Source organism: Geotrypetes seraphini, chromosome 3 (assembly GCF_902459505.1).
Source record: "Geotrypetes seraphini chromosome 3, aGeoSer1.1, whole genome shotgun sequence".
NCBI lineage: Eukaryota > Metazoa > Chordata > Amphibia > Gymnophiona > Dermophiidae > Geotrypetes > Geotrypetes seraphini.
This window is the reverse complement of record NC_047086.1, coordinates 266,668,165-266,695,687: the sequence shown is the minus strand read 5'-3', so window position 1 is coordinate 266,695,687 and position 27,523 is coordinate 266,668,165. Positions and strand designations below refer to the sequence as shown.

Below are 27,523 nucleotides of genomic sequence, written 5' to 3'. Positions count from 1 at the left end.
CCCTGTCCATCAGCAGGTCTCCCTTAATTTCCCCCGCTGTCCATCTGCACCTCTTCCTGCTCCCCTTGTGCAGAGTTTTTTAATTAATCGGATAGAGTCATTGCGGCCCCCCCCCCGCTCCCCTTCACTTGTAAGTCGGCGATTCAAGAAGCCTGTGCAGCAGTCTTCACACGCTGCTTCGGGTCCTTCTACTGCGCTTATTTGCTCTGCCGCGTCTCTAATGACATCATCAGAGACGCGGCAGAGCAAATAAGGGCAGTAGAAGAGCCTGAAGCAGCGTGTGAAGACTGCTGCACAGGCTTCTTGAATCGCCGGGTAGGTATTCGGGTCAGCGGCAAGGGAAGGGGTGTGAGCGGCAAAGAACTCCTCTGGTCTGTTGCGGAGGGCGGCCCGGTTCGATTTATTGATTCGTTGGGGGGGGGGGGGAATGCGCTTTGTTGGGGGGAAGGGTAGGCAGACGCGGGGACCGTCCAGTTCAAGAGAGGAGCCGGGGGTGAGGAAGGCCGCCGCAGCTATGGAAATTTTTTTTTTTATTTGAAAGCCGCCGCCGGGGCCGCGCATGCGCAATTGTTATTTTCGCTCACGGAACACGTTTTTTTTAGTGCGCATGCGCGGCTTACCATTTTATTATATTAGATATTCATTGTATTCAAGGACTTCATTGTTATGTCTTCGCTGACTGTCCAGTTCTTCTTATTGTAAACCGCCTCAAACTACTTTGGCATTGGCGATATATAAAAAAATAAAATTATTATTATTATTATATGATTCAGACGTTCAAATACTTGAAGGGTATTAACATAGAACAAAATCTTTTCCAGAGAAGGGAAAATGGTAAAACCAGAGGACATAATTTGAGGTTGAGGGGTGGTAGATTCAAGAGCAATGTTAGGAAATTCTTCTTTACGGAGAGGATGGTGGATGTCTGGAATGCTTTCCTGAGAGAGGTGGTGGAGAGGAAAACGTTGACTGAGTTCAAAAAAGCGTAGGATGAACACAGAGGATCTAGAATCAGAAAATAATATTAAATATTGAACTAAGGCCAGTATTGGGCAGATTTGCACGGTCTGTGTCTATATATGGCCGTTTGGGAGAGGATGGGCTTCTATGGCTGGGAGGGTTTAGATGGGCTTGAATAGGTTTTATCGGAGATTTCGGCAGTTGGAACCCAAGCACAGTATCGGGTAAAGCTTTGGATTCTTGCCCAGAAATAGCTAAGAAGAAAAAATTTAAAAAATTTAAATTGAATCAGATTGGGTAGACTGGATGGACCATTCGGGTCTTTATCTGCCGTCATCTAGTATGTTACTATGTTACTATTTGAGAAGCTGATATGCACAGACGGGGAGAGGGACCTTGGGGTGATAGTGTCCAAAGATCTAAAGGTGAAAAAACAGTGTGAGAAGGCGGTGGCTGCTGCCAGAAGGATGTTGGGTTGTGTAAAGAGTGGCATAGCCAGTAGAAGGAAGAAGTTGTTGATGCCCATGTATAGGTTATTGGTGAGGCCCCATGTGGAGTATTGTGTTCAGTTTTGGAGATCGTATGTGGCAAAGCACGTAAGAAGACTTGAAGCAGTCCAGAGGAGGGTGACGAAAATGATAGGAGGCTTGCGGCAGAAGAGGTATGAGAAGAGACTGGAAGCCCTGAATATGTATACCCTAGAGTAAAGGAGGGACAGGGGAGATATGATTCAGACATTCAAATACTTGAAGAGTATTAATGTAAAATAAAATCTTTTCCAGAGAAAGGAAAATGGTAAAACCAGATGACATAATTTGAGGTTGAGGGGTGGTCAAAATTCCGGGAACAAATGGAATAGAAATGAATATCGTCATCTACTACCGACCCCCAGAGCAGTCTGATGGAGAAATGTCGGATGAGATTAAACGTAAATGTAATGGAGGCAACGCAGTTATTATGGGTGACTTCAATTTTCTGGGGATAGACTGGAACCTAAACACCTCCGGCTGCAGTAGGGAGACCAAGTTCCTGGATGCTATAGGTGATTGCTTCCTGGAACAAATTGTCAATGAAAATACAAGAGGAAATGCAATTCTGGACTTAATTCTAAAAGGACTACAAGGACCGGCGCAAGTTGTAGAAGTAGAAAGGACGCTGGGAAGCAATGATCACAATATGATCCGCTTCAACCTGGACACAGGGGCAAAATATCGATCCAGAATGAAGGCCACAGTACTGAACTTTCGAAAAGGGAATTATGAAGGGATGAAACTCATTGCGGGGAAGAAGATTAAGAAGAGGATAAGCACTGTAAAAATGCTAGAGCAAGCATGGTCCCTTTTTAAGGACACAGTCACCAAGGCGCAAAATCTGTATACCACGTATCAACAAGGGATCCAAGAGGAAAAAGAAGAAACCGGCATGGCTCACTGAAGGAAGCGATCAGAGACATGAAGACTTCATTTAAGGAATGGAAAAGGTCAAAAATGGACGAAAACTGGAAAAAGCACAGACATCATCAAAGCAGGTGCCATAAGACAGTAAGAGGGGCCAAAAGAAACTACGAGGAAAAAACAGTTAAGGAGGCAAAAAACTTGAAGCTGTTCTTTCGATATATTAAGAGGAAATGACCTGTGAAGGAAGCAGTGGGTCCTTTGGATGACCATAGAATAAAGGGAGTGCTAATGGAGGACAAAGCCATCGCCGACAAACTGAGCACATTTTTTGTGTCTGTACTTACTGAAGAGGATATACACAACATACCTGAAGCCGGCAGGCTATACGCAGGAAACGAAGATGGGAAACTGTTAGGGTAAATGGTCAGTCTAGAAGAGGTATGCAGGCAGATTGATAGGCTTAAAAACAATCAATCCCCAGGACCAGATGGCATCCATCTGAGGGTAATGAAGGAACTGAAAGGGGCTATAGCTGAACTGCTTCAACTAATAGCCAATCTGTCGATCAAATCAGGAAAGATTTCGGAAGACTGGAAAGTGGCGAATATTACGCCGATCTTCAAGAATGGTTTGAGAGGAAATTCAGGAAACTACAGACCGGTGAGTCTGACCTCGGTACTGGGAAAGATGGTAGAGGCGCTGATAAAGGACCTCATCATTGATCTCCTTGACGGACATAATCTGATGAGGACCAGCCAGCATGACTTCAGGAAAGAAAGATCTTGCTTGACTAACTTGCTGCACTTCTTCAAGGGAGTAAACAGGCACATAGACAAGGGTGACCCAGTCGACACTGTATATCTGGATTTTCAGAAGGCGTTCGACAAGGTTCCGCATGAACGACTAGTTCAAAAAATTGCGAGCCATGGAATCAAGGGTGAAATACACACATGGAATAAAAACTGGCTGGGTATAGGAAACAGAGAATGGGGGTAAATGGTGCATCATGAGTGGAGTGCCGCAGGGTTCGGTGCTTGGGCCTGTGCTCTTCAACATATTTATAAACGACCTGGAAATTGGTACGACGAGTGAGCTGATTACATTTGCAGACGATCGAAGTTATTCAGAGTAGTGAAGACGCTGGAGGATTGCGAAGACCTGCAATGTGACAAACACGCTCGAGAAATGGACCAGAACATAGCGAATGAGGTTCAACGTGGATAAGTGTAAGGTGATGCATGCCGGTAACAATCATCTTAAACATGAATACAGAATATCCAGAGCGGTACTTGGAGAGACCCCTCAGGAAAGAGACTTGGGAGTACTGGTCGACAAGTCGATGAAACTGTTTGCACAATGAGCGGTGGTGGCGAAAAGGGTGAAAAGAATGCTAGGAATGATTAAGAAGGGGATCACAAACAGATTGGTTATCGTGCCGCTGTACCAGGCCATGGTACACTCTCACCTGGAATACTGCATCCAGCACTTTTTGCAGTAAGCAAAATAATGTTCTGGCGGGATGTCCTGATGGATCAGTAAGCTATACAATCTGGATAAACACCCCGCCCACTAGATTCCACCCACACCTTATCCCAGGCTACATAGTCCTTCAGAAGGTCAGGCAGGGCCCTCCAATTAAGAAAATAAATAACTTGATTGTACTGGAGGAGTTCTGAGGTGGTAAGTAACATAGTAACATAGTAGAAGACGGCAGATAAAGACCCGAATGGTCCATCCAGTCTGCCCAACCTGATTCAATTTAAATTTATATTTTTTAATTTTTTCTTCTTTGCTATTTCTGGACAAGAAACCAAAGCTCTACCCGGTACTGTGCTTCGGTTCTACTGCCGAAATCTCTGTTAAAACCTACTCCAGACAATCTACACCCTCCTAGCCATTGAAGTTCTCCCCAGCCCATCCTCCACGAAATGGCCATATACAGACACAAACCGTGCAAGTCTGCCCAGTACTGGCCTTAGTTCAATTTTTAATATTATTTTCTGATTCTAGATCCTCTGTGTTCATCCCATGCTTCTTTGAACTCAGTCAGTTTTACTCTCCACCACCTCTCTCGGGAGCGCATTCCAGGCATCCACCACCCTTCCGTAAAGTAGAATTTCCTAACATTGCCTTTGAATCTACCCCCCCTCAACCTCAAATTATGTCCTCTGGTTTTACCATTTTCCTTTCTCTGGAAAAGATTATGTTCTACATTAATACCCTTTAAGTATTTGAACATCTGAATCATATCTCCCCTGTCTCTCCTTTCCTCTAGGGTATACATATTCAGGGCTTCCAGTCTCTCCTCATACGTCTCTCCTATCATTTTCGTCGCCCTCCTCTGGACCGCTTCAAGTCTTCTTACGTCCTTTGCCAGATACAGTCTCCAAAACTGAACACAATACTCCAAGTGGGGCCTTACCAATGACCTGTACAGGGGCATCAACACCTTCTTCCTTCTACTGGCTACGCCACTCTTTATACAGCCCAGCATCCTTCTGGCAGCAGCCACTGCCTTGTCACACTGTTTTTTCACCTTTAGATCTTCGGACACTATCACCCCAAGGTCCCTCTCCCCATCCGTGCATATCAGCTTCTCTCCTCCCAGCATATACGGTTCCTTCCGATTATTAATCCCCAAATGCATTACTCTGCATTTCTTTGCATTGAATTTTAGTTGCCAGGCATTAGACCATTCCTCTAACTTTTGCAGATACTTTTTCATATTTTCCAATCCCTCTTCGGTGTCTACTCTATTACAAATCTTGGTATCATCTGCAAAAAGGCACACTTTTCCTTCTAACACTTCAGCAATGTCACTCACAAACATATTGAACAGGATTGGCCCCAGCACCGAACCCTGAGGGACTCCACTACTCACCTTTCCTTCTTCCGAGCGACTTCCATTAACCACCACCCACTGACGTCTATCCTACAGCCAGTTTCTACCCCAGTTCACCACTTTGGGTCCTAACTTCAGCCCTTCAAGTTTGTTCAACAGCTTCCTATGAGGAACTGTATCAAAGGCTTTGCTGAAATCTAAGTAAATTACATCTAGCATTTGTCCTTGATCCAGCTCTCTGGTCACCCAATCAAAAAATTCAATCAGGTTCGTTTGGCACGATTTACCTTTTGTAAAGTCATGTTGCCTCGGATCTTGTAACCCATTAGATTCAAGGAAGTACACTATCCTTTCTTTCAGCAACACTTCCATTATTTTTCCAACAACTGAAGTGAGGCTTACTGGCCTGTAGTTTCCCTCTTCATCCCTGTGACCACTTTTATGAATAGGGACCACATCCGCTCTCCTCCAATCCCCAGGAATCACTCCCGTCTCCAGAGATTTGTTGAACAAGTCTTTAATAAGACTCGCCAGAAACTCCCTGAGCTCCCTTAGTATCTTGGGTTGGATTTCGTCTGGTCCCATCGCTTTGTCCACCTTCAGTTTTTCAAGTTGCTCATATACACTCTCCTCCGTGAACGGCGCAGAATCTACTCCATTTTCTCGTGTAACTTTTCCAGACAATCTCGGTCCTTCTCCAGGATTTTCTTCTGTGAACACAAAACAGAAGTATTTGTTTAGCACATTTGCTTTTTCCTCATCACTCTCTTCGATTTTCAGTGGCGGGAACCAGCCCATGCCACCATAGATAGAGAGGGAGACCATCGGCCCTGTCTGCAAGGTAAACGAGCCCCGTTCTGCCTCTTCCCCACAGCTAGCTGGGAGAGGAAACTTTCTCTTCTATTTTCAGTGGCGGGAACCAGCCCACGCCACCACAGATAGAGAGGAAGACCATCGGCCCTGCCTGCATGGTAAACGAGCCCCGCTCCGCTTCCTCCCCACAGCCAACCGGGAGAGGAAACTTTTTCTTCGAGTTTCAGCGGCGGGAACCAGCCTACGCCACCACAGATAGAGAGGGAGACCATCGGCCCTGCCTGCAGGGTAAACGAGCCCCGCTCCGCCCCCTCCCCACAGCCAGCCGGGAGAGGAAACTTTTTCCTTGAAATTCTTACAACAGTAACGGCGCGCAGGCGTTCGGCACACTGGCTAAGGCGCACGGCAAAGGCGCGTGCGCCTTAGCACGTGCCTTTGCGAAGCAACTGCGCGAAGAACCAAGAAACGCCTCAACGTGAGTCACCGCAGCAGACGACCCGCCACCCCAGCGCCTGACCCCCTGGGAGAACTCAAATGGTGCCCCTGCTCTGAAGGGCCGAGAAGTAGGGAGTCAACTTCTTCTCCTCTCTCTCCAGTCCCTTAAAGATAAAACTCTCTTCAGATCTAACTCCCACAACCGACCAACCCAACAAAGAGCCCACAGGGGAGCACAGCAGATTTCCCAACCAAATAAGGCATTAAGGAAAGGAGCCGCCTCTTACCTCCTCCCAACCTCAACCCTCACCCAATATAATTCTATACTGTCAGAAACTTACACCTCGCGCCCAGCTATCAGGCAAAGGTAGAACCTCCACCGCACATAATAATACAATGACACCCTATATTACAAAACTCATGCTCGTCCATCTACTACTCTTCCTATTATTAACAAACTGGAAAACAACAGGATACCATACATCCACCATCCCAATTATAACAGAATCCTACAGACATCCACAACCATCCAGGAAACCCAACTCTCCCAGAAATCTGATAGACTGCTCTATACTCAACCAAAAAAGCATCCCTACCAGTTGGAGAAAAAGACCACCTCCAAAGTCTAGGTCAACAGACCACTACCTCTACCCTAAACCAAGAAACCTCCTCTACCCAAAAAGCACCTCCTTTCCTCACATAAGATATTCCTCAATAGCTTGTGCATATATGAACATTAGATCAATAGGCCCAAAGGTAGACCTAATAAAGGACTGGATAGTTAAAGAATAGTTAGGATGCCTACTCCTAGTCGAATCCTGGCTTACCTCCGATTCAGACCCCAGCATCACAGAACTCTGCCCTAAGGGATATAAATTAGAAGGGTCTGTCGAGAAAAAAAGTGAGGAGGAGGTCTGGCCATTCTAGTCAAAAACAACATCAACATAAAAGTCCTAGACAAACATTCTACCCCCCACTTGGATCTTCTAGCCTGCCAACTATCCGACGATACACTCAAACGTACCCTGACCTGCATTCTATGTTACATAACTCCAGGAAAATGGAACGCTAACAAACAAGTACTCGAAGACTTCATTTACCAGAACTCCCTAACATCACCTCATAACCTCCTTCTTGGAGACATAAACCTCCACCTAGAAGACCACACCTCCAAACAAGTTGATAATATACTCTCATACCTCAAAGCACTAATCTATCAGATTCTCAACCCCCAACCCACACATGAAAAAGGCCACCAATTAGATATCGCAGCATATATGACCCAAGACCCTCACAACCCTGAAATCCACATCTGAAACGGGGCCTGGCACCCCTCCCTCTGGGCAGACCACTACAAATACACCTTTAACATCAACATCAACTTTAAAACCCAATATGGAGACAGCCCATCCTACCTAAACAACCGCCTCATCCAAGCAACCTCAACCAGACACAGAAAAACGCACTCCCCATTCATACCCCCCCGATCAAAGAAGTAAAATGGAAAAATCTACACGTTGGCCTCCTAGCCACTCAAGCCGCAAAACTAGATAAACAGATCTCTAACCTACTGATAACCACCCCAGACTACAAGATATTCAGAAAAGATCTAAAAACCATACTCTTCAAGAAATTCCTGAAACAATCCTAACATGATCCACTCTTTACATCTCTTGAAATGACAAAAGATCTACTCTCTACAACACTAGAAAGGACAAATGTTCTTCCATTGTACAACCTGAAAAAACAACAAATGATCTTCCTTAGTTTCCCTTTCTTCCTAATTCTCTACTTACTCCTCTCCACTTTTTACCATTCAAATACTGACAAATGTTCTACTCTTTACAACTTTAGTAACGACTAAAGTTCTTCCATTGTAACCCCCTTTCATAAATCTTTTGTAATCCGCCTTGAACCACAAGGTAATAGCAGAATAGAAATCTGTAATGTAATGTAACTGGGCTCAACGCAACAACAAACATCATCCCCTCAAAACCCCCTTCAAAACACGCCAAAAAACCACATTCTGGGACAAAGCAGACCTTGTAATCGATACCATAGCCCCCAAAGAATTCATATCCCAATGGCGAACCTTAAGTGAATCCATCCAGAATGAACTTGCTCCAGAAAAATCAAAACTCAAAATCTGCAGACTTTCAGACAAATGGTTCGACTCTGAACTTCTCCAAATCAAAAAGCATTGCAGACAACTAGAAAGAGAATGAAAAAAAAGAACCTAGAACACTAAAATAGCATGGAGAAGCCTAATCAAACAATACAAGATCAAGGAAAAATGGAAAACCTACTACTCCAAAATGGTAGGAATGGAAACCCAAGACACAAAAAAGCTATTCAAACTAGTAAAAAACCTCACTGACACCAAACCTTTCCTAGCTACTCAAGGAAACCATCCACCAACAGCTATCCAACTAGCAGACCACTTCAAAAACAAGATCACCAAGATCAGGATCACCTTCAACCGCGCACACACCCACCTCGACGAGATAACTACAAACCCTACAATAGGAGAAGCCATTGCTGCGGACAGAAGCTGGACCAACTTCCCAGTAGTACACTGATCTGACATGAATCGACTCTACAAAAAATATAGCCAAGTATCATGCGACCTAAACAACTGTCCAACATACCTGATAACAAACGCCTCCACCAAATTCAGAGTTAGCCTCATGCAATGGATACAAACCACGTTAACGGAAGGACAATTCCCACAGAACCTAGGAGAGATCATAATCACCCCAATTGTGAAAGATCACAAAGCCCCAATTGATACCCCCTCCAACTACAGACCCATCGCTTCAATACCAATATACGTTAAAATAATAGAAGGTCTAGTTGCACAATTCCTCACTAACTACCTGGAAGACCACAACTACTTCATCCCTCAATCAGGTTTCCGAACCAACCATAGCACAGAGACACTACTAGTAACCCTACTAGACATAGCTCGACAGCACCTTAGCAAAGGCAAAAAGATGCTGATAATTCAACTTGATCTCTCTGTGGCATTTGACCTGGTCGACCACACTATACTACTACAGATACTTGAAGCCATAGGGATCTCAGGTAGGATATACAACTGGTTCCAAGGATTCCTCAAATCAAGAACTTACAGAGTAAAGTCCAACGATCTCAAATCTGATCCATGGTCCAACCCCTGCGGAGTTCCACTAGGATCACCACTATCACCTACGCTCTTTAACCTCTTTATTTCCTCCCTCGGAACCACTCTAGACAACTTAAATGTTACATCTTTCAGCTACGCAGACAACATCACCATACTCCTCCCCTTTGACTCACCAGACCCCCACCTCAACAGTAAAATTGGAAAACTCTAGATGCAGTGAAAAAATGGATGATAGACCACAAACTGAAACTAAACTCAGATAAAACAAAATTCCTTCTGCTTGAAAAGTCCAAAACCCCCACCATCACAGAACTAGAAATCAAGGCCACCAAATACCCATTACAGCCCTATATTAAACTCCTAGGACTAACGATAGACAGATGCTGCACAATGCAGGCTCAAATCAACAAGATAACCCAGAAAGCTTTTTTAATCATGAGAAATCTATGTAAAATAAGAAAATTCTTCGACATAGAGCAATACAGGCTCATTGTCCAATCTCTAGTCTTAGGTCTACTAGACTACTGCAACTCCCTCTATCTGCCATGCCCTACCAACATGCTAAAACAACTACAGACTATACAGAACATTGCTCTCAGATTGATCTACTCACTGAGAAAATATGACCACATCACCTCTGTCTACCTAGACTCACACTGGTTACCAATACAAGCACAAATTCAATTCAAACTTTACTGTCTATTATTCAAAGCATTAAATGGCTCTGCGCCCTCCTATCTAAACAACCGCCTAAATCAGATCCGCACCACTAGACAAAGATCTCTGACCCCATTTACCTACCCTCCACTCAAAGGTACTCAACGCAAGAAGATGTTTGACAACCTACTTGCGACACAAGCAGCAAACCTCGACCACTCCATCTCCAACCTCGTGCGACCTCAAAACATTTCAAAAAGAAATCAAAACCCGGTCACCTTAACCCCACCCATCTTTCCTTCCCTCCCTGATAAAACCCCTCTCAATTCCACCGCTCCTCTGGTATTCTTTTCCACTCCAAAATATCAACCAAGAATACAGTACTCCAAAATGTAATGCTCCTGGAAATGTCCAGCTATCTTATTTGTAATATTGCCTAGAAATGTCCAGTTGTTTTACTTGTTATCTAATTTGCAATATTTCCTGGAAATATCCAGCTATCTCATCTTATTTGTAACCCAAAATTGTAACTTTCCTGGAAATGTCCAGTTAGCTCTTTTGTAATCCGCCTAGAACTGCAAGGTACAGGCGGAATAGAAGTCACTAATGTAACATATCGGTTCCCAGCATCTTTTAGTTTAGCAATTCCATTTTTCATCTCCCTTTTTTTTTTTACATTTTTAGCCATTTGTTCTTCCGCCTGTGCTTTCGCCAGATGTATCTTTCTTGGCTTCTTTCAGTTTCACCCTGTAGTCCTTTCTGCACTCCTCTTTTCGGTTTTTTTATATTTCACGACCATACATACTCCTCCTTTGTATAATCATCTGATAACAGTTTACCCTCCACCAAGAATAGACCCAGGAAAATTAGCTCTCCCTCAGCCCACTGCCGGTATCTAGCATCACTACGTGTAGGTCAACTTGTCCTTTTGTGGTTCCTTGGACCAGGGAAACTGTAGTTCTGTCTTTATCTGATGTTCCAACAAAGCTGTTATTTCATCTTACAGTGGCTTTCAGAAGGACAGCCTTATCACTTGTCCAAGTTTTGTGCATATAATGCATAGACCTCATACCTGGCCTAGCCTACTGTCCATTGTTTCACCTCTGGTCAAAGAATATAGGGAAAACAGGAATCATTGCTGACTGCTTTACACCTGCAGGCCTGTCTCTGTCTCTCAGCTAAGCACCAGTATTATAATTTTCTTTTCATGTAGCAAACAATGGTCTGTGCTGTGTGGTAAGATCTGAATGATGTGTCTTTAGTTATCTCGATCAGCAGAGGTTGGAGGAAACTGGCACATGAGGTACAGAAACTATCTTTTCCTAGAGTTCTTGTAAAGATGAAACTATGCAGAAATCAAGCTTGACGTGTCTTTTTTGTAAAGTCCTGTTTTTAAAAATCCTGTAGTCATATCCCGAGGGTCCTCAAGAAAGGGGTCCAACTGGAATTCTCCTTTATACCTCATTCTCACAGACGCTTCTCAGTCTTGCCACCTCTTCTCTGTTCCTTTACCTCTTTCATGAGAGATTGAAGCTGAAGACAGGTTGCACATGGAACCACTTCATAGAAACATAGAGTATGACGGCAGAAAAGGGCCGATGGCCCAACAAGTCTGCCCACTCAAGAACCCTCCCTCCTCCCTCCCTCCATCTTTTAAGCATTCCTCTGGAGCGACCCCACCTGTCTGTCCCATCGTCCCTTGAAGTCGAGCGTGGTTCTGGCCTCAACTACCTGACGTAGAAGACCATTCCATCGATCAATTACCCTTTCGATGAAGAAATACTTCCTGGTGTACCCATGAAATCCCCCCCCCCCTGAGTTGTCGCCGTGGGACCCGTAAGACAAAATAGTTCTTCCTCCACATCTATACCGCCTGTGATGTATTTGAATGTTTCTATCATGTCCCCCCTTTCCCTGCTCTCTTCGAGAGAATATAAGCGCAGCCTGCTCAAACGTTCTTCATATGGGAGACTTTTTAGTCCTGAGACCATCCTAGTGGCTATTTGCTGAATCGACTCCATTCTCTTCACATCATTTTGATAATGTGGCCTCCAAAACTGAACACAGTACTCCAGGTGAGGTCTCACTATTGATCTGTACAATGACCTAGGTAACATTTTCTGTCTGCACAGAGACAGAAGCTGTAACCTGAGCAGCAGCTTTGGTGACACAATGTCTCCCAGCCATACTGTGATGCAGAAGTACTTCCAGCTGGAAGAAAAACGAAAGAACAGAAAAATCCTACCAAAGCAATGTTCCTGGTTAGCTGAAGAGCCAAAAAGCTCCGCCATGGGATGGGTGGGAAGGAATTAATCTCAAAGCGTTACCTGTGGTGTCTAGTCTTTAAGAAAGTCCTCAGAATTCAGTCTCAAGAGGCTGAAACTAGCCAGAGGTCTCTCCTCAAGGAGTGCTTTTCAGTTAGGGTGAGGATTCACCCCCCCCCCCATGAAATATAGTGTGCTTGGCCTGAGTTTAAGAGTTTTCCAGGCCTCTCTCCCACTTACTACTCCCCAAAGTCTCAAAAACAGATGCAAAGAAGCCTTTTCGATAATAGCTCTCTCCTCAAGCAAATATATGCAAATTATATATGCATTTCATAGGTTGCTGTGAAAACTATCTTTAATGCTGAGCCTCTACAACCTCTCTTAGAACCAGACTTACTGAGATTTAGGCACTAGGCTAGAATGCCTCCCCTCAAGGGTCACCTGTCGAGTATGATCTCTAATAAAGTCCTCAGAGTTCATATTGCTGATTTATGTTTCATCTCTTATGTTTTTTGTTTTTAGATGTTTTTGGGTACTGACAGTTGTAATTTCTTCTTCTTTACAGACATTGGACCAACTCCCACTCACCAATCCTGAACATTTTGGCTCTCCTGTCATTGGGAGAAAAATTAACCGAGGAAGACGATCTAATCATATGTAAGTTGCAGGCCTATTTAAAAGTGGAAATATGATCCTTTTCCTCTTTTACTTTTATTAAAGAACTGGAAAATTTTGCTTTCTCTTATTTTTAATTATGGGTGATTTTGAAATGCTTATGAATTTCAACCCTCACCTCTATTATATCTGACTTCAATATCGCTCACCCTGATTCCATAATTCTCGGAGATTTCAATATCCATTTTAACTCTCCTAATCATTTCATCACCTCTGAACTTCTTACTCTTATTTCTGACCTATCTCTATCCCCTCTTATCTCTATGCCTACACACTCCGCCGGCAATATTCTTGACATGATTTTTTGTCCTACCTCAATTAACCACCTTTTCCACAATTTCCAATACCATTTAATTCCATGGTCAGACCACACTCTTATCACCTGGTTACTTGACCCTCAAGTCCATCCTAGCCATAACCAACAACATAAAAATACTTAAATCACTCGTAATTTTAATAACATAACCCTTTCAGCCATTCAGACCTCCTTTAATCTAAATCTTAAAGACTTTTCTTCCCTCTCTATTACAGAACAAACTTCTTTATGGGAAATATCAACAAAATCATTATTAGATTCTTTGGCATCCAAATCAGAACAAAAAATAAAAAAACCTACCTCTACCCTATCTTCAAGGAGACAACAACCTTGGTATAATGACAAACGAATTCTCCTCCGTCGACAACTTCGTTCATCTGAAAATAAATGGCGAAAAACACGCCTTAATATCCATCTTATTCTATTCAAAGAAAAAGCTATTCACTACAAAACAACTATTCAACAAACAAAAAAAGAATACTATTCAAAACTTATCTCCTCCACTCGTAATTCCTCTACTCTCTTCAATATTGCTCACTCTCTCTCACAATATTCCAAAAAAACCCCAAAACTCTCATATTTTGACTTCACCATCCGCTGACGAACTATCTCTATTTTTTGATACAAAAATTAAAGACATCAGATCTCACCTCGGACCATCTATACCTACCCCCCCCACTCAAACCTTCAACGCATCTACCCAACTCTCTTTTAGTTCTTGCACCATTTTCAAAATGCCCTCACTAGCACACCTCTTTCATATAATTCAATCTTTAAATTCTCCTAATAATCTCTTAGAGAGCATTCCACCGTTCTTACTTAAAAAATTCTATTCCTTCTTCGGCCCATTCATCTGGGAAATGATTTCAAAATCTCTCTCCGAAAGCCTAGTACCCAAAATTTGGAAAACAGCACTCGTCTTCCCAAAACTCAAACAATACAACTCAGATCCTTCTCTCCCCAAAAACTATCGTCCTATCGCAAATCTTCCTTTACTCTCCAAAATTACGGAAAAAATCATTCACTCCCAATTAACAGAATTTCTCGAAAAAACTCACGCATTACATCCTTGCCAAACAGGCTTTCGCTCTTCACATTCTACAGAACTATCACTACTAGGCCTTATCTCAACCATACAATACTACCATGAACACCAAAAATCTGTTATTCTAATCTCTCTAGACCTTTCCGCAGCTTTTGACACCATCGATCACTCTCTTCTTATCTCTAGATTAAAAGACTGCCGCATTTCCGGTTCTGCACTCTCTTGGTTCATATCTTACTTTCAGGAACGCAGCTCTAAAGTCTGCGTAAAAAACGAAACTTCCTCAACTATATTTCAAACTTTCGGAGTCCCACAAGGTTCTATACTATCTCCATTATTATTCAATGTATTCCTCTCTCCTCTCCTCACATTAGCCCAATCCATAGGATTTACAATCTTCGCCTATGCGGACGATATTCAACTTCTTCACCCTATTAACACCACCAACATCTCTGACATAAAAGATATAAATAATAAATTAGATTGGCTATACACAAACAAACTTTCACTTAACATCGACAAATCCTGTGGGCTCCTACTCCCCATCAAAAAATCCGAATCATTACTATGAACTATCTCCATCAAATCTATCCCACTACATATGGAATCTAAAATCAAATTACTTGGCGTCATTATCGATAGAGATCTCTCCTTTCACGATCATATTAGCTCCGTCGTAAAAGTCTGCTTCTTTAAACTCTGCATCATCAGATCATTAATTTCCATACTGAATACTGAATATTACCATCTTGACCCACTCTTTAGTAATTTCTCACCTAGACTACTGCAATTCTCTCCTTAATGGCCTCCCTCAAAAAGAATTACGACGCCTTCAACTGATACAAAATACCGCAATAAAACTTATCTATAAGAAAAGCAAATTTGATCATGTCACTCCTCTCTTAAAGGAAGTCCATTGGCTTCCCATTTCCCACCGTATCACTTATAAAATTATTCTACTCACTTTCAAAATCAAACTCTTACATCAACCTACATTTCTTGACAAACTCCTTATTCCTCAAAGTTCCACTCGTACATTAAGATCATCAGACCACAAACTTCTCTATATTCCATCCCTAAAAGACTTCTATTATACTCGCAAAACAAATTTTGCTATAACCGCCCCTACATTATGGAACTCACTTCCACAATACCTCCGCGACGAACAACAATTAGCCAAATTCAAGATAAATCTAAAGACTTTCTTATTTCGGGACGCTTTTAATCAAACCTAAATTCTTTTTTTTTTTTTCTCTCTCTCTCTCTTTTTTATTTCTTTCATTAGGCAAGTATCCATCATCTTCACGCCTCCCCTTCCCTTCGTTCAATCCCCCCCCACTTTTCCCATTTCTTCTATACAATGTAACTTTTTCCCTTTCCTACCCTATTGCCCTCACACTCCAGTACGTCAAGTCTTTGTCATTTATGTTTAATTTTAGACATCTTCATGCACATTCTACTACATTTAAACTCTTTATTAATTTTATTGTTAACCGGCCAGACAATTGTTTGATGGTCGGGATATTAAAAACTAATAAACTTGGAAACTTGGAAACTTGTTATATGTTTCTTTATAAAGTTCTCAACAGATTTGGCATTGTTTGCATATTTGTTCCCCTATGGATATTTTTTATTTCATGAGATGGCAGAAAATCAAATCTTGTAGCATGATGTGTACAATTTCTAAACTATACAAAATGTCTTCAAGACTTCAACTCCTATATTGTCAAGAACTTAAATGTGGCCTTAGTGATACCATATTTTTCGCTCCAAAGGACACACTCCCCCCCCCCCAAAGTAGGTGGAAATAAGGGTTCGACTTATGGAGAGAATATACAAACTCCTCCCGGTACCTTTAAATTGTGCTATTTGCTGGACAGCAGCCTCCTCATGATGTCGGGGCCAGCGGTGCACAAGCACACTCCTGCATGGGCCTGCACCACTTCTCACGGGACTCGTGAGAACTGATTGCATTCGGGCCCATGCAGGAGCGTGCTTGTGTGCCGCTTGCCTCAACATCATGTGAAGGCTGCCACCTAGTGACCAGCACAAGCGGGAAGTGGCACACAGTCAGGAAGTATCTGGGACTGGCCTACATCGCCCCACGATCCACTCATCGGGGAGGGAGAGATGCAGCGCTCTGATCTGGAGGAGACAACACTTGACTCAGTACTGGTTTCGGAGGGAGGCTCTGGATAGGAGGAAATTGTGTCAGACTCTGGCTCCGATCCAGCTTGGGGTTGGAGTACTAGTCTAACGTCCACCTTAGATGCAGTGGCTCCTGAAAGAAACTTTGCTGTTAAAGAGAAATTTGGGTCTCAGTTTTGGAGGAAGGGTGTCCCTGATAACCTTAAGCAAGAACTACGCCAATCAGAAAGAGTATGAAGGAAAAATAGAGATGGTGCCTGGCTTGCGATTGGTGCTGGCTTGGATCTAATCTGGGGGGAGACCCGGGACTGGTTCTGACTTGGGCTCCCGCAGCGCCTTCCTTCCCTCTTTCAGCCTCTTCAGCTAATGGCCAAGTCGGTAGCAGCTCCTGTCTTGCTCCTTCCCCTCCCTCCACCCAGGAGAAGCTCAGCACTCTGTGAAATATTCCAGTAAGACAAGCTCTTTCATATATTTTTACTAAATAGACCTCAGTAGCCTTTGCCAAGTCCAACATATGTTGTGTATTTTAAACATATTTCAGTTAGCAAAAAGATGTAGAGGGGAGGGGGGACAGGGTGCAGAGCCTGGCAGGGAGTGAAGGGGGACAGGATGCAAAGCCTGGCAGGGAATGAGGTAGGCTGGGTGCAGAGCCTGGTATATATTAGAATACATTTCGATTCAGAATGTTTTTTTCCTTGTTTTCCTACTCTAAATCTAGGGTGCTTCTTATGGTCAGGTACATCAAAAATACAGTACATATTCTTTAGGAAGTGGCAATAGATATAAACTAGGGCTTTTGGCCCTGATTCTACAAAGTGCGTCCCGATTGTAGGCCTTAGATTAAGTGGGGATGGGCGGACCCGCTATGCCTAAGGCCTGATTGGTCCAGGCTTCTAGAGCCTGGGCCAATCAGGCCTTAGGCTTCGCGGGATGGGCCGGGAAAGGGCGGGCCCGCCTCATTTCGATGAGGCGGGCCTGCCGGCTGGACGGGCAAGACCCGTCTGGCCAACAAGTAAAGGTTAGTTTGGTGGGGGGAAGGTTTGAGGGCTGTTAGCGCGGGGGGGGTGCGGAGGGGGGGCATCTTCCAGCAGGAGGGATTGGGCACCCTCCTGCCGGTGATCGGTAGTGTCGGGGGGGGGAGCCTCTTCTGGCAGGAGGGTTTGGGCACCCTCCTGCCGGCAATCGGACAGGCGGCCGCTATACTTATAGCGGCAGAAAGATCCCTTGCCGCAAAAAGTATAGCGGCCACGTCTACTCTAACCTGATTCTGTAACCGGCGTCTGTATCATGGACGCCGGTTACAGAATCTGGGTTTAGTGTAGGCCCGATTCTGTATAGGATGCCTCTCCTGAGCCGTCCTATACAGAATCCGGACCTTAGTGTTTATTGCCTTAATTGATATTTTACCTTTTTCCTAAAATGGTGACTATTTATTTCCTGGAAACTTGGATAGAGCTGCTTCTAAGAGTGATATATACTTTCACCTATAGATGATGTCTTGGGTTTTCTGCAGTAGCTTTGGTGGTAGTGTTCCAGGTACTTTTATGTATGTTAACTGCTTTGAATGTGTAACCACAAAATAGCGTTATTCAAGTCCCATTCCCCCTTTGGTATGCAAGGTTACTTGGTCCATTTAAGTTTAACAGTCTGTTAATTTTGAGATATTACCATACAGACTGCAAAAAACCTAATATTTTGTTTCCTTACTTTTGCCATCTGAATTTGTATTTTATTAAAGTTCACATGTAGAAGTACTTTGAGTTTTCTTTGTGCCTTTGTTCTTCAGTTACTTGTTATTCCTTTTAATGTATTGTATTTATTTATTTGGATTTATTTACCACCTTTATGAAGAGATTCTCCCGAGGTGGCATAGAGCAGGTATAATTCAACATAAATCTAAACTTTGTTAATAGCATAACAGTAGTAAAAAAAAAATCAAATATAAATACAAATACAATGAATGAGGTAAAGTCAAAATCAGTAAATTGAAACTGAATAATAGGAACACCATGAAACGATTGTACTTATTAACAACACTAAATTCAAATAAGAGAGATGTAATACATACTAAAAGGGAGACATAATACTTATGAAGCATCTAATAAGAACAAATGATAACATTCAAATAACAAATATGATGCTAATGCTGTTAAATACAAGTCTTGAACCAGAAGGTTATTCATCTCTACTGGCGAATTTGTGTAGAAGGCATCATTTATAGTTTACAACTCCATGTTCTCTGATCCAGCTCTGTACCCCTCAACTTCTACTCCTACACGTGAGTTGAAGGTGGCTTTCTGATTTGCTCTGTTTATTATTTTTGTTTTTTTTTATTATTGGGTTTTATTTTAGAGACTATTTGGTAATAGAGGTACCCAGGTTGCCTGGGTTAGCTCTGTCTGGTTGGAGACACATTTGGTGTTTGAGGTCTGTAGCTGGGAAGGACATCCTTTTACAGGGTACCTACCCAGCCAGTCTGCACTAACGTTCCTCTTATTTATTAATTTTTATAGCCCTTTCTCCCCAGGAGCCCAGAACAGGTTACAGTAGTAGTAGTCATTAGGTGCTTAAAACTTCCCTATCTGTCCAAAAGGCTCACAATCTAACTAAAGCACCATATTAAACTTCCATCAATATATAACATTTCACCTTGACAAAACAAATCAATCAAAAATAATAATAATGATAATAGTATTAGTCCAGTCCTCAGGAAAGCACTATCATCAGATGTTGCTTGAAAGCCTTCAGATGAAACAAGAACAAACTGCACTAATAGAGATGTCAAAGTTTTTACTCCCTTAAAAGACTTTTGTAGAGACCTGGCTGTCGCTTCTGTCAAATTTGGGAACATTTTTGGATGGATCTTATTCCTCATGCGAGAAGCAGATTATTGAACTTGTGACTGTTTTTGTTTTTGTTTTATGTGCTCTTGAAATGCTTTCTCTACACGGGGATTGGGGGGGGAGCTGATAGGGGGAAGGCTCTGTATTGTGCACATATTTGAGAATATTGCTGTATTTTCTTGTTTGCATTGCTTGCGCATCTTTTGAAATTTTAATAAATCACATTTAAACATAATGAGATGGAGTCAGCATGGGTTCAGCCGAGGGAGATCTTGCCTCACCAATTTGCTTGACTAATTTGAAGATGTGACTAAACACGTGGATAAAGATGAGCCAGTTGTTAGTGTATCTAGATTTTCAGAAAGCTTGTAATAAAGTTCCTCACGAGAGGCTCCTGAGAAAATTAAAGTGTCATGGTGACAAAGTTCAGTTGTGGATTAGGAATTGGTTATCGGATAGAAAACAGAGGGTAGGGTTAAATGGTCATTTTTCTCAATGGGGGGGAGGGGGGAGAGTAAATAGTCGAGTGCTGCAGGGGTCTGTACTGGGACCGATGCTATTTAACTTATTTATAAATGATTTGTAAATTGGAACAATGAGTGAGGTGATTAAATTTGCAGATGACACTAAACTGTGTGAAAAATTGCAGGCGGACCTTAGGAAATTGGAAGACTGGGCGTCCAAATGGTAGGTGAAATTTAATGTTGACAAATGCAAAGTGATGCACATTAGAAAGAATAACCTGAATCAGAGTTACCGGATGCTAGGGTCCATTTTGGGGATTAGTGCCCAAGAAAAGGATCTGGGTATCATTGTAGACAATACAATTAAACCTTCCGCCCAATGAGCAATGGTGGCCAAAAAAGCAAACAGAATGCTAGGAATTAATAAAAAAGGGATGGCTAACAAGACTATAAGGCTACAAGAAATATGTTATAATGCCCCTGTATTGCTCCATGGTGTGACCTCATCTGGAGTATTGCATTCAATTCCGGTCTCCTAATCTCAAGAAAGATATAGTGGCGCTAGAAAAGGTTCAAAGAAGAGCAACCAAGATGGTAAAGGGGATGGAACTCTTCTCGTATGAGGAAAGACTAAAATGGTTAGGGCTCTTCAGCTTGGAAAAGAGATGGCTGAGGGGTACAAGTGGATCGAGATTTCAAAAATTATAAAGGCTAGGGGATACTTGATGAAGTTACAAGGAAATACTTTTAAAACCAATTGGAGGAAATTATTTTGCACTCAGAAAATAGTTAAGCTCTGGAATGCATTGCCAGAGGATGTGGTAAGAGCGGATAGCATTGTTGGTTTTAAGAAAGGGTTGGACAAGTTCCTGGAGGAAAAATCCATAGTCTATTATTAAGACATGGGGGAAGCCTCTGCTTGCCCTGGATCAGTAGCATGGAATGTTGCTATTCTTTGTGTTTTGGCCAGGTACTAGTGACCTGGATTGGCTATGGTTGATATTACAGGGGAAATGGTGTATGAATTCGTTGGTAACTTAAAAAAATCTTTTCAGAGACGCTGGATGTGGACATGGGGAGGGGGTGGAGGAGAGAGGAGGAGACAGAGAAAATGACCTTGAGGGGCGGGATAGCAGACTTGAACCAAGAGAGAGGGGGAAGAAAGGGCAGATGCTGGACTAGAGGGGTATAGAGGGAGAGAAAGAGACTTCAGAGAGGGGAAACACCCTGAGCCGTGGAGAGAGATATGGCAGGCCTGGGAAGGTGGAAGACAAAGAGAGTGAGCGAGCCAGAAAGACCTGGAACAAAGGTGGAAGGACTTGAAATGTTAGCAGAAGGAAGATAGAGGGAGAAATCTGAAACAAAAGAGAGGTAGAAAAGAGGGGGCAGATGTTGAACTTGGGGGTGTATAGAGGGAAGAGAGATAAAGAGAGGTGGAAAGATTCTTGACCAAAGGAGGAAAGAAGGAGAGAGAGAGAGAGAGAGGTAGAGGAAAACCTGGAAGAAAAGAGAACAAATGCTGGACACGGGGTTGAGGGTGTTTGTAAGCAGAAGAAAGACAGAGAGACACAGGCCTGGACCAAAGGGTCAGACTGGATGGGCCATTTGGTCTTTATCTGCCATCATTTTTTTATGACATAAGGCAGATGCTGGACTATGGGAGGTGCAGACAGAAGAGACAGAGGGGAGGAGACCCTGAGGAAGAACAGAGAGATGCAAGATCATAACAGAGGAGGGATAGAGGGGGAAACATGTTGCCAATAGGAGTGGAGGAGAGAGGAAGAAAAGTTGGACTCGTGGAGGGAGAGAGAAAGAGATGTTGGTTGGGGAAGGGAATGAGGTCTGAATGAAAGGAAGCATGCTGGAGGCAGAAAGAAAGAAATATTGGATGCATAGTCAGAAGGAAGTCCAACCAAAAACTAATTAAATCACCAAAAACTAATTAAATTAAAACTAAGGTAGGAAAAATGATTTTATTTTCAATTTAGTGATCGAAATGTGCCAGTTTTGAGAATTTATAATCTGCTATCTATATTTTGTACTATGTCTATTTTTCTATAGTTGTTACTGAGGTGACATTGCATATTTTAAAATTATCTGCCTTGACCTCTTTGAAAAAATAAAACAAATATACAATGGTACCTTGGATTACGAGCATAATCTGTTCCAGGAGAATGCTCGTAATCCAAAATGCTCATTTATCAAAGCGAGTTTCCCCATAGGAAATAATGGAAACTCGCTTTGATAGGTTCCCCATTCCCCCCCTGAGGCCAGCAACGCTGCTCCCCCCCACGAGAATCGGCATTGCTCCCCCCGAAGGCCCCCCCTGCGAATCGGCACCCTCTCCCCCCGCGATCCGGCACCCCCCTGCAGCCATCGGGCACCCCCCGCCGCAACCTGAGGTCCCCCCAACCCACCCGAACCCTCTTCTTACTTTGATGTAGCCTCCGCACCGGCACCAGCATGTCCTGTGCTGTGCCGGTGCCCGAAAATCTGCCTCCGGTGCTGGGCCTTGAGCATGTGCGCATGCTCAAGGCCTGAGAGGTCACGTTTCTTCCAAGCCTCTCTCTCCTCCCCTATGCTCTCTGACGAGCCTGGCTTTAAGCTGAGGGAAACAAACACTCCCCCTTGTTTTCTGATGGAGGAAGGGCATTCCTTCCTCAGCCTGTGATGTTTCTCTGAGGGGAAACTGTTTGTGAGCTTTCTGCCTTACAGGCACTGGATAATAGAAAGGCAGATTCTTCTTGCCTGGCTTTGGGACTGCTTCAGGTAAGTCAAAGCTTTCCTGTTCTATTTCCATTTCTTCTTCCTCTCTCATAGGGTAGTCAGCTAACTTACTGTCCTGTGCACTGACCTGGTCAGCCCTTCTGCACCGGGGTTTGTATACTTTCTTATACTTCCCTATGACAAACCTCGGGAATGCAGTAGGTTTGTCACATTGGCAAATGTACCAAAGTCCATTCAATTCCTATGGGCTTCAGTGCATTTGCTGTGGCAGAATTGCTTTCACAGTGTTGTATAAGGAGCCCTAAGGCAGGAACTACTGTCTCTGTACTATGTCTTAAACAAAAATCAGATTGCTGGGAATGGAAAGCATTAACTGATTCAACATAAGTTTGAAGTTGGTTGAATGCCACTCTCTCAAGTATGGTAGCTTTGAAAGAAATGGAAGGTTTGATACTGGCCAGTAGTTATTCGGAATAAGAGGATCTGCATTACTCTTTTTCAAGGGTGGCTTAAATGCTGCTGGAACAATGCTACTAGTAGGCATACCCGCAAAAACCGTCTCCAAGGAATGAAAAACACTGCAATCCAACTCCTGAAAAACCTGGGCTTCCATGACCACGTCACCCCTGCACTAAGATCCATGCACTGGCTGCCTATCCGAAAATGATGTATTTTTAAAGCCCTGGTTCTAGCTTTCAAGACATTCCACAAGATGACACTAAGCTACATAGCATTGAAACTACAAATTTATGTCCCCAACCGATCACTGAGATCCCAAGCAGAAAAACGGCTAGCCATTCTACCCGGACGCTCACACAGATCTGAAACAGCCCGGAAACGCTCTTATTCCCATTTCATACCCAGATTATGGCACATCATTCCCCCATCTGTCAGATCTTTTTTTTTTTTTTTTTTTTTAATTATTTATTTATCAATTTTCAAATAAACAATCAAGTATACACTTGTACAGAAAGGAGAGGCATTAAAGAACACATTCCAAGCAAATCAATAATTATAATCATAGCAAAAATAATCTTAATCTCCTCCTGAAGTCCTCATATTAATGGATCCAAGATGTTAAACAGTGAGCCTTACAAAAATCTTAGTAATATATCAATAAAAAGAAAAACAGGGACACAGTTAGCTGAAGGAAGTGACCAAATCAAACAATGAACACTCATGTTGTATTAATCCCAGCTTTCAGGTGTGCTGCTGACAGAAAGGTTGTCAGTTGTATAGGATCAAAGAAAACATATTTTTGCTTTTGATATATTATCACACATTTACATGGGTGTCTTAAGAAGAAAGAGGCTCCAAGAGCGATAACTCCCGGCTTCAAAATCAGAAATTCACGACGACGCCTCTGGGTATCTCGAGCCAGATCCGGAAATATTTGTATTTTAAATTCCAAAAATTATTTTGACTTATTTTTGAAGTAAAGTCTCAGCAACCAGTTTTTATCCGGTGCTAAGGCAACAGTGAGAAGTAAAGTTGCAGGTGTCGCAATTTCCTTGTCCGACTGTTCTAATATCAGTGAAACATTTAAATTCTGTTGGACCTCTGTAGGTAATTGTGGTTCTTGATGTTGTTGATGTTGTCCTTCAATTTTCCGAATAGGCAGATAATAGACCTGAGTTAAAGGTGGAAGCAATTCTTCTGATATATCCAAGATTTCTATCATATATCTTTTTATCATCTCTCTCGGAGATATTGTTGCCACTTTGGGAAAATTAATCAGCCTGAGATTGTTATTACGAGAAAGATTATCTAAAGCTTCCAATTTTCTTCTCATATTTATATTGTCTTTCATTAACGTTTCATTAAGTTGTTTGGTGGCAACATTTGAATCTTTAAGGTCCTGAATATCTGTTTGTAAACCTTTAATATTTATTTCATGGATATTTAACTTTAATTCAATTTGGGAAATTTGGGGTTTTATAGATTTTGTCAAATCTGCCACCAGATCCCATATCGCCTCAAGAGTTATTTCTCTAGGTTTCTCTATTTCAACAAATTGTTCTTTTTGAATAGGAAAATTAACTATTGCTGACCTTTCTTCCTGCATGCTGTTCTCCTGGAAGCTGCATTCCCTCTTGTTGCTCTGAGCCTCAGCCATTACCGGACTCAGAACATAGGAGTTCAAATCCAGTCTCCCATGTCCGGTGACCAAAGCCTCAAAGGGCAGGAGCTCACCGACCTCCGATGGCTCTACTGTCCAAGGGGAGCTGGTATTCTGAGGAAGAGGGGATGGAGTTCTGGCATCGGGGCTTAACGATATCTCCAAGCCTGGGGAGACCACATCCTGCTCACCACCGAGTGCTCCCAACGGGGAAGCCGACGCCTCCGCCGACACTTCCTGCATCCGGCGTATTAGGTCTTCGATATTGCCGAGTCTAGCGGGGTCAGGACGCCGCGAGGCTACAGCGGTACTTCGTCCCCTTCTCTTCGGCATTGCAGGATGAGAGTGAACACCGCACAAAAAGGAAAAACAGCCAGGTACTCCCGTCGGCCATCTTGGATCTCCCCCATCTGTCAGATCTTTAAACAGTCTATAGAACTTCAGGAAAGCCTTGAAAACCTTCCTCTTTACAAACCCAGCTCCTTAGCTTATGTCTGCATCACTGACTGACCGTTGCGTCGGACCACCGGACCAAAAACCCCCATACTTCAATGACACACAAACCTACAAAGCTATTTTACCTTATGTTAGGCTATGTCCATTTGGAAAATGATGTAATTTAAGCCACCATAGGCTATGTCTTTTCGGAAAATGCTGCAATTTTAAAACACCCTATTTCCACTAAGTCTATATTTCCAAATGTGTATGTTATAACTATACTGTAAAAGCTGAAATTTTTACTTCTATGTATACCAAGTTCATTTTTCCCACCAAGGTTTGTCTTTCTTATACTGTGAATGTACTCTTGTAACACATTCTGGGCTCCTTTGAGAGGACGGGCTAAATAAATGAATAAATAAATAAAGTGTCAAACCTTAAAAAAGGAAGTCATATTGAGCATTGGAAAATAATTAATAATAATTAACTAATAAAAATGGTGCACATTTAATTTTCCCCACCACCAAATTTCCCTGTCCCGCCCCAGCCGCTACTTTTTCATGCCACCCGGCTAGACAAAATTTCTGGGGAGAACACTGCATCTGTATTGATCTGTACAGTACTAGTGCCATTTTTAAAGGATAAAATTAGAGACATTGTCCAGAAGAAGTTGGCTGCTATGTTATAGGCTCAGGTAATTCAAGCCCCTCCCAAATGCAACTGGTATCAGCCCAGTTTGAGCAGAGTTTCAAAAGAAAATCCAGAACCAGATCTTGGACTCCTCACAAAAGACACTCGACACCCAAGAGAACAATATTGAGCCGTCAGTTGATCTTCACATTCTTCTTCAACCAGACGTCGAAGATACTGAAACATCCTGTTTGCTCTGAATAACTACAAGGGCAGGCTTTATACACCCTCATCTTTGAAGGAGATTAAGGAATAGCTACCAGACAATTTGTAGTTTGAACATTCAAGGCCTTGGGAGTTCTTGGCGATCTATTAATTGGTAGAATTCCAACCAAGAATTTCTCTGAATCACAAGTGACTGGCCATTTTATTAGGTTTATGGCATCATTCATTTATTATTCAAGTAAGTTAGTACATCATTCAATTACAATACAATTATTTCATTAAGATCCAATGTTAAATTATATACTCCAGCAATGTTCTAGTGGTTAGTTTTTATCACATGATTTCTTGTTAATTTTATTTCGTAATTTTCCCTAGCAACAGTATAATGACCTATTACGTGCTATTTAGTTTTGCTCCTGTCAGCTGAGATCATTATTTATTTCAATGTATTGGACATCTTGAAACAATGTGTTAGCTTAGGTACAGTGACCTTTTCACTGTTCTAGGACACAGTGACCTGTTCTAGGAATCACCTTACCAGAAATACTAAAATGAAAGTCTTTCTAAATCATTCAGCTTCATCTTTTATTTAAACGAGGGCCATTCAAAAAGTATCAGACCTTGGGGGTCACTTGATGGCAGTGGGGGGTCATGTGATAGCAGCGCGCTGATCAGACGCCACTTGACTGAGCTCCGCTTCTCCTGCTAATAAAAATCCTCTAAATCATGCTTGTCAGCAAATATATTTCTACTGTGGGATACCGTCATCTCCCGGTTAGTGTCTACCCAGCAAGGGCCTCTCGGAGGGTACAGCGCTGCAGCACGGCAATTATGCCCATAAAAACATTGCGGCCTGGGAAAGAAAAACTTATCAAGACTCCCAACATGGCAGCTTTCAGCCAAGCGATCGTCAGTCCGCCCCCACATGAGGACAGCATGCAGGTCTCCGTCCGCCATCTCTCTCAACTGCTTGACAAAAAATTGTCCAAACTTCATACCGTGCTGGAAGAAGTCAAGGACAGCATCGCTGGACATGCATCCAACAAGCAGAAGAGCGAATCATGGCGCAACAAGACCGGGCGGAGCAGCGCATTACTGTACTGGAGACCCAAGTGAGATCCCTGGAGGAGTGTGCAGAAGAGACAGAAAGCTGGAGCTGCTGAAATAATATTCGGCTCATAGGATTGTCACAGACTGTAAAAGATTCAGAGCTGGGAGACTTGGTAGCAAATTGGCTGCTGCAATCTCTGGGGCTGGCAAAATCTCTGGGCCCAGTACAAGTGGAGTGGGTGCACGGCTATGGGGCTCTGTGGGCCAAGCGTGTCCGCCCATGACCGGTGATAGTCCGTTTTCTAAATTATGCTATAAAAGCTAAAATCT

General features: G+C 42.8%; 1 protein-coding gene across 7 annotated transcripts in view; it reads left to right on the top strand.

The window, feature by feature from the left end:
* The window catches only part of ARID4B (AT-rich interaction domain 4B), an 852,780-nt gene that overhangs the window by 191,157 nt on the left and 634,100 nt on the right, over positions 1-27,523 (top strand). For all 7 annotated transcript variants that reach the window (XM_033937320.1, XM_033937318.1, XM_033937319.1 and 4 more), the window contains exon 7: positions 13,079-13,170. In XM_033937320.1, the coding sequence (XP_033793211.1) occupies positions 13,079-13,170 (92 nt within the window). The remainder of the gene's footprint in view (positions 1-13,078; positions 13,171-27,523) is intronic.